Below are 8698 nucleotides of genomic sequence, written 5' to 3'. Positions count from 1 at the left end.
TAATTTCTTACCAGTTTAGACAAAAATGTAGTGTAAAATTTACAATTATGATATGAGGGATATTTAACAGGAAAGGTTCGTTTAATAATGTACTTTGGATAACATTTTGTAGCAGCAGAAGTTTTACCATTGCTATTGATTGAATGGGTTGGTTTACTTTTAGCATATGCATTATTCGATATACATTTGTAGATACATGTGTTTATATTGCTAGTTAGATAGACAGGAAATATGGTTTACGTGTACCGAAGCGAGTACTTAAACCTCGGACTAATGGTGCTGGAAAAGCAGAAAGTTGTATTTTCTTGATAACTTGTTTTGAAATGTTTGGTCGAGAATATGTAATGACCTTGGTGTTGTACCTATATTACTAGAGAGTAAATAATTAATATGAGAAATAAAACAAATAAGATGACACTTCTTATTTGAACAGAACATTTTCCAAGAAAATTTATTTCATGAACATGATGATGAATAAGGCTTATAATCTACCTACAGTATCTACACTACAGTATCTAGTTGGTATATCAAAATAAACCGTGAAGGTCATCTTATTAAATGCTATTTTTCCTTTATTACAGTTCAACTTCGTGGGAAGGATCCTTGGACCCAGGGGCATGACTGCAAAACAGTTGGAACAAGAAACTGGCTGCAAAATCATGGTCAGAGGCAAAGGCTCCATGAGAGATAAGAAAAAGGTAAGAACCTATTTGAATTTTTAGATTGAAATCAAATTATAATAACATTTGCCTAACGGTAGCTTAAAATTATCCAATATTTTGTACTAATATTCACCTATTTTACATGCAGCACTCACCATTTGGATTGTGGATCAGGTTACTTCAAATCAATATTAAGTAGATATTTAACTGCATTCGCTGGCCGAACGGTTACCGTGCTGGACTGCTACGCAGAGGTTCCGGGTTCGATTCGCGAGCTGGGAGAAATATTTGTATGGCCTACATTTATGTATGTATGTATTGTGGTTGTCTATGTATATGTCCACGGCACCCGCGATATATGGTTTCCCTAGTGCGTGTGTTTTTATTATAATTTGAAATATCGTTGCATACTGATGAAAAGGTTTGGTCTGCCGCAGTATAACAGACAAAATCATGATAAAAAAATATTACATCATGACAGCATTTTTCAAAGCTTTTGATACCCTGCCTAGGTTCAGCAAAATTCGATGATCATTGAATTTTATAAAAAAAACCGTGATAGCCTAATGGTTTGACCTACCACCTCTCAATCAGAGACCGTCGATTCAAATCTGGGCCCTCTGATCGTACCTGCGAGTTTCTAAGAGTTTATGTGCATTTGAAATTTATCATGAGTTTTTCGATGAAGGAAAGCATCGTGATGAAATCTGAACCTCGAAAAAGGTTTACAACCATCGGAAGACGTGTGAAGTCCCGGATTTGGCCAGCATGGCGGACTATGGCCTAAACCCTGAGAGGGGACCCGTGCCTATCAGTGGCACGTGTAATTGGGTTGATGATGAACATGGTGATAACACACAATCGTTAATACGATTTTATCTCAAAATACATTAACCTTAGGAAAGTGTATGTTTATAACCTTACCAATTATGGATTTAGTAATGGTAGTTTTCTTTTAATTATTAATAAAAATTTTTTGAGGTTCATTTCCACATACAACTATTTTATGGTACAATTTCAGGAGGACGCTAACCGGGGTAAGCCGAACTGGGAGCACCTGGCAGATGACTTGCATGTGCTGCTCACCGTCGAGGACACCGAGAATCGTGCTAAGATCAAGCTCGCCAGGGCTGTAGATGAAGTCAAGCGCTTGTTGGTTCCTGTAAGCAAGTTTTTCCTTATTCTTAAGATTACTTTTGGTAAGGAAGAAGTGCATAGAGATATGAGAATTACCAACAAAGGCCAATGAACTTGTGTATTTAAAGTTTATACATCAGGCCAAATAGGTTGCAGAAGTGACAGTTGGTAAAAGCTTTCGCCTATAGCAATCACGTAGTGGAAGGTACAGTAGAACAGCTATATAGCAGTGAGATCCAGATGCCCGAACACCTTGTGTACACTATATGGGAAGTTTGCCTATGCAGTTGGCGACTTTTATTATAGCTATTGAATACTACAATGAAGAAACAGTAACTTAAGAGGGTCAGAAGATTGGCATGGTGCCTAAGGCTTTACCCTGACACACCGATTTTTGTTTTTATGTTTAAAATAAGTACCTTAATTTGACCTACATCTCACCTGATGGAAAGTGACGATATGGTCGACAGTAGAGCATGCACACCTATATAATACCTAGTCATTCTCCCCTTGAAAAGGCCCAATTTATAGCGTTCAGGGAACAAATCTGTAGGCAGGGAATTCTACACCATAGCCGTACATAAATTCTTGATCGTAAAGAACAGAGGGTTTTAGGGAGTCACCACACTTATTAACGTAGAGTCGCATTAAGCCGGTCAGAAAAAGCTTTACGTCTGTGAACGTAATAGCAAAAAAGACGTTGTGCGTTTCGCATCGGTTCGTACGAACGCGGCTCGCCACAAGTCTGCAACGAATCGGCTTCCTGTGAATTTCTGATCGCGTCCAAACGCAAACCGACGACGACTGATCCTGGCTTAGAAACAAATGGCGCGACGGCGCGCGAACGGCCGCTTTAACTGCAAATCGGCTTGATGCGATAAGTATGGTTAAACATGATCGCATCAAGACGAATCTGCGTTAATAAGTTGAGTGACTCCCTAAAGAAAAATGCCGGGACTTTATTGTTATGGCTGTGTGAATTAGTTGAAGTACATGATCGTTGTTCCAGCAAGCGGACGGCGAAGATGAACTAAAGAAGCGTCAGTTGATGGAGTTGGCCATCATCAACGGCACCTACCGCGATTCCAGCACGAAGGCCGTCGTGCCTGTCAACGGTCAGTGCCTCATAAGTATGGTCGTTTTCATGTTTTGTCAATAATAATAGTTGTTAAGCTCTTACTAACGTTCTTTTGGGATTTCTATTACTTATAGAATGATTTATGACGGCTCTTTGATACGAAGTGGGATTTGTAACCACGTGAATTTCCCTGATACTGTCTGCAGTATGACTTAATAAGTGTCATTTGTGTGAATTATATGAATATAACTCATAGTTTTTAAAGTCGCCAATCCACGTTGATTTGGGACAATAGAGCCATAATACTTAGTCGAACGACTCTCTGAGTTTCGTCCAGTACAGTCATTTATTAACGTATACTTAAAAGTAATTCATATTTTCGGCGACCGAATTGTAATCTTGTGTGGAATAGAAGAATTTTAGCTCCACTATATTTTGATGCCATTGCTATTAAAGGAGCAAGGATATATTAGTGACACAGATTATCAAGTTATTTTTATGTTACGTCTCTTAATATTAGAAGGAAACGTTCATCCTTTTGTCCTGTAATTTGAGTCATTCAGATGACTTAACTTAATTCATTTGTAAGGTACTCGGGCTGACTTTACGCCTACACAATGATTTATCTTTGTTGAAATGTTCACTTCGATGGTGATCGAGATTATTGAAGTTCATTTTAAGAGTGTAGGTAGTTGTTTACCTACCATCGACGATTAAATGTCAGTTGCTTTTAAAGCAGAAGAAAAATATCCTAGCGATAACCGTCATAACGTAAATTGACTACCTAATTTTAGGTTATGATCTATTATATACTAACCTACACCTCGTCTATTCGGGGATAATTCTGTAATTCGTCTAATCTTCCACGTTGCTTACATTTTGATACAATGAAGGTGAACTAACAGCTGACGAGGAGTGGAGGCGCGTTGCCGCCGCCGCTGCAGAGACACAGCGACTTCTGGCGCCCGGGGGAGGCGTGGGAGGGGTCACTTTACGCACTCAAGCGCCCCTTGGGGCCCCATTGATCCTGTCTCCACGTATGTCGGCCGGCCCAGGAGCCCAAGCTGGGTTACTCAATGGAACAGGCACTGGCGCTGCAGCGGGTTTACTCTCCCCTGGTGAACCAGCTCATCAGCTCATCTACGCGTCCCCGTACGCTGATTACGCTAACTACGCCGCGCTGACAGCCGCAGCCAATCCACTGCTGACTGCTGAGTACGCCGCTGCTGACCACACGGGTGGGTTGTTCGCCCGTTGACCTCTTAAACAACACGTGGTATATGATAACACCTGTTTGAAAGCGCTTTGTGCCGAATGTAGGATACTTTCCGTTACAGCGTTGTTTTCATTTCCCGAACACAACAAAGTTATTGTTTTCAATTCTCTTAACAATAGATGCGAGCAAGTATTTTCTTATTATTGGTAATAAGTTGTAATTCCAATTTTCTAGTTAGTTACAACTTATTGTTAAAAGTAGAATGAACAAACTTTAGAATTTAAACCCAGATATTGGTCAGTTTGAATTTCCTACAGCATTCTTAACGAATATGAAAATTATTTCCCTTCGTTAGGGTGTTGTCAAATATCACTGTTCCACTACTAACGCTGCATCATACACGGTACCGGGTATACCTGAAATCCAGTAGATATGTACTTGATGAGAAATAGGGTTGTCAAACACGTTCGAAATTATAAATGATATTAAAAAACAAATTAGAGCATAACTTTAGCACCTCAAATATGATTATAACAGCATGTTATTTATAAAGAGCAGCCTTGTAGTGAATTTAATTTCAGAGTTTTGAGATCACTTGCATGCTTCTTGTGTTCTATGGCGAACCCTGGCTTAACTCCTTGCCGTTACTATAGCTTATTTGTCACCCAGTGGTTCAAGACTCGATACGGTATATAATTGTACGAGTAATAAGTAATAGATAATATTTAATCATTTTTAGAATCTACTGCTAGATCAAAGTATACGTAGGTAGTAGTAATTTTAAGCATAGTATTATGCTGCTTATTGTTATCATGTAGAGGACAAAGTCGTCTAGCAGTAACTATTGAATTAACAAACAAAAAAGTCAGGCTCGTGATTACACAGCACTAACCGACTAATAAAGATACGTAACTCATGGTTTCCAGCTTATATTGAACTGTGTGTGATATAAATTTTAATGGGGTTTGCAGCGTCGAGATATCTCCTTGCGGGCTTTTGACATTGGCCGCAATCGCCTCAGCCCTCAATAAGATACGACAGGCTCCAACATGCACCGTATCGGCCTTCGCATCATTATTACCGCCCTTGATTTCTCAATACGCTTCCTATACCTGGACGCCCCTTTTACAGTCATAATAAAACGCCATGATCAATATAATAATATAGATTAAGATATTGTTTTTAAGTACGTCTAGCTTAGCGACTCAATCGTTTTGTACCTACGATGTTATCTTAATTTTTTTATAATCATTGTTTTTTCTCTTTACGACTGTTTTGTACAGTTCCACAGAAAAGTATAATTTTTGTTTTTCGAGCAATGAAAGATATTATATTATATTTCTTATTTATTTTATACAGATTTAATTATTTTATTATTTATTCAAAGTAATATAATAATGGAACGTATTGCAGATTATATTTTACCGTTGCCTCGTGTTAGGGTTGATGGCAGTTGACGACGTAATCGTTAATAATTAGTTAATATATTTTTAGTTTAAACTTTTTATTAAAACTGCCAATGGAGCTCTTTCATAAGTTACCGATGTTTCGTATACAAAGACATAGGTTTTTATATATTTGTTCTTTACTTTCTCGTTATTTCTTTGATGACGTTAGATGACATAGAGTCTCCATTCATATAGTTCTTGTGATAACCCTTGCTTGTAACAAAACTAATCAATTAACATTTTGTTAATGTAGATCCATAAAATACGGCAAACTTTTCCTGTTTGGCAACATTTTCATGAATTCTTCAAAAATGACACCGTTTTATTGCATGTGGTGTTTGTTCTTAGATTTCTTAAATCAATTCACAATTTAATGTTAATATATTTTTTTAAACTTCTTGTGTTTATTAACAACACTATCACTGAATGACAAAATGAATTTTGCAAACTATTCAGCTATTACAAGCTAAAGGGACCAAATACGATTTGAACGAGAACCGATATTACACACTTACACATTTTAACTATTTTTTAACATAACTGACAAATTAATACGCGACACACACTTAAACATAATGAACAAATCTCTGCAACATGAACATTCTAAAATAGGCGGTTTTGATGTTTAATCATTATAACAATAACATTTTTCTACTTAAAAGCTAGGAACAAGTATTCGTATAACACCCTGATATATGGCGCTTGAAATGCATTTTCATTTAATTTTGTCACCATAACGCGAGTAATTCGGAGGCACAGTCCTATGGTGTCTGTACCTGCTGTATAACATGTTCCTAGCTGTATAATGTGTTATTGTTACAATAGAAGTCGTAATTTATTAATTTATTAGCCATATTATTATATTTATAAACATACCATAGGCTAAGTATTATTATCTTCTAAAGATTTTTAGTTAGGCATAGAAAAGAGTGAGCTTTATAAAGAATATACACACATCCGTATATAGTAGATACGTAAACAGCAGTTTGTACTGTAAAGTCAATTTGTTTCAAATGAAATTATGATGCCAGCCATTATATATACCTGTACCTTAACTGGGTTATCTTATACCCGAAATATTTTATTTTGTTATTATTTCCAAAGCAATAAGTTGATAGGTAATCAGTTAGTTTAAGCTTATTAATCAGAGTTATTGTTACTGCCAAAAGTGTTACAATGTATAGTGCTACTCCAAACGACATTGACGGAAGTTTGGCAGTGATAGATAACTACATTTGTTAGGTATAGGGAATTTTTAAGGGCTAATCTACTTTTATGAGATTACATTTTTTTTCAGCATTTAAATGTACGGTCACCTGGCGACTTGTATTATACTTAAATGTGTTAAAAAATTGCCAATAAGCCAAAAAATACCTAACAAAAATAAATCATATATTTATATATGATAAATAATTTTTAATATGATAATAAATCATATATTACATATACTTTAAAACTTTTATTGATGCATAAGAAATAAAATGGACGAGTTGAAGATTTGTTGTCTATCCTTGAAATTTATAATACAAGGCAAAGGGTGTACCAAGTTCTCTTGGAGGATATAAAACTCTTGAGTTGTGACACAGATGATATATGTGCCTATGCCGCTAGGTGTCGTGCGGAGGGCCGGCCGGCTCGCTCAGGTGAGGGAGCACCCTTACCAGCGCACTGCCTTACCGGCGCCTTAATTCCCGCCAAAACGCTCTCACGCCGCCATTTTGTTCACAAGGTGAGAAGCGCGCGCAACCGCATGCTCTACGAATATGATTGCTTAGATTATTACGCTTAATAGGGTAACTTAAGCATAGAATTGGGATGAAATAATAGCTAATTCTATACCCAAGTATATATAAAACCTTTTAAGTGTCCTCGTGGAATCACGACATCTAGATACTCCCAGCAACCATGTTCGTTCGTGAAAATGCGTGTGGGTGCCTTTGCTTTATTGTCTCTCTGTGTCAATTTTTATTATTTATATTGTGTACTTATTAGGTATATTATCAATTATTTAGTATGAGGATAGGATGTACGCCCATCTACTTCATACCGAATCTGAAGTGACACTGCATAATTTGAAAACTGTGATTTTTATATTTCTTTTTTTTATAGATTTTTAGATCTGTTACATGTTGTGATGCGAGGCATTATTTTAAAGATGCATTAGCTCGATTTGCTGTTCATAGTTGGGCGCCAGCGTTACCAAATTTACTTTTGTCGTTATTTTTCAATGCTATTGTTGCAACATTTTGATCACAACATGTGCCTTCGAACTGTCAAGTATTACAACAAGTAATGCACTTTTCGGGTATTTACAAATTAATTAAGGGAAGAAGGATTAGTTCTAAATACGTCCACTTGCTTTGTTTCCGAGTTTATTAATTTTGAATACATACTTAACCCAGTTAGAAATGTAGTAGTATCATCTAGTATTATCAAAATGTTCCCCAGAGGTGCTATAATCTGGTTGTGAAGTCCTTCTTTCCTATTTTCGCCCAGTATTAGTCCAAGGAGCGGGCATTCTCAGAATCAGTGCCATCAATATCCAGTATTAAACAACATGTCCCTCCTTCGGCTCCGTCATATTTTCATCATCACAACTTTTTCTTAGTCAATGTAAGATTTTTATATGAAATTTTTTAAGCTAGTTGTTTCTATTTTTGCCTTAGGTATTATATGGACTTTCTTATTTGAAAGTTACTATTAAGATAATTTGCACTTGTGTCCTTGTGGATTTATGATGGCACGCAAATGCCATACGTATTCTTTCACGCTTCTTATTATGAAAATTGAATTTTAGAAAGCCGTATTTTATAAAATGAACTATATGCGACGATGTTTTGTAAAATATTGTTTCAATTGTTGATTGTAAATAAATGCATTTGCAGAAAATTATACATGCAATAAATTGTCTGAAATTTTTAAATGGTTTTCTTTTTTTAGCTGGATTGTATCGCGAGTAACTTTAAAGATATTATTTATGTTTTATGATGTGTTATTAAGTCGATAAAGTTGATGACGTGCAGTCAGTCATATTGTCAATTGTAGCCTCACACGACTAACCTGCAACTCCACAAGGCCAAGTTCCCGTTTGTTGACATAATAATCAAGTGCACTACCATAACTGCTAATGTCACAATTTGCAGATTATCTGTAACTA

At 36.4% G+C, this 8698-nt stretch overlaps 1 protein-coding gene across 6 annotated transcripts in view; it reads left to right on the top strand.

The window, feature by feature from the left end:
* LOC113225512 (protein held out wings) overlaps nt 1–8698 on the top strand; it is a 107661-nt gene that overhangs the window by 97729 nt on the left and 1234 nt on the right. Inside the window, exons 3-7 of one of the 6 annotated variants that reach the window (XM_026457828.1) lie at nt 582–698; nt 1684–1824; nt 2809–2929; nt 3771–4115; nt 7153–7270. In XM_026457828.1, coding sequence (XP_026313613.1) covers nt 582–698; nt 1684–1824; nt 2809–2929; nt 3771–4115; nt 7153–7229 — 801 coding nt within the window. In that variant the 3' untranslated portion in view covers nt 7230–7270. Of the gene's footprint in view, nt 1–581; nt 699–1683; nt 1825–2808; nt 2930–3770; nt 5017–5064; nt 5462–7152; nt 8449–8698 lie in introns of those variants that run through there. The other 5 variants (XM_026457831.1, XM_026457830.1, XM_026457829.1 and 2 more) reach the window with 5 other exon arrangements.

The sequence above is a fragment of the Hyposmocoma kahamanoa genome, unplaced genomic scaffold, assembly GCF_003589595.1.
Source record: "Hyposmocoma kahamanoa isolate Upper Pololo Valley unplaced genomic scaffold, ASM358959v1 161, whole genome shotgun sequence".
NCBI lineage: Eukaryota > Metazoa > Arthropoda > Insecta > Lepidoptera > Cosmopterigidae > Hyposmocoma > Hyposmocoma kahamanoa.
This window is presented reverse-complemented; position numbering and strand designations above follow the sequence as displayed.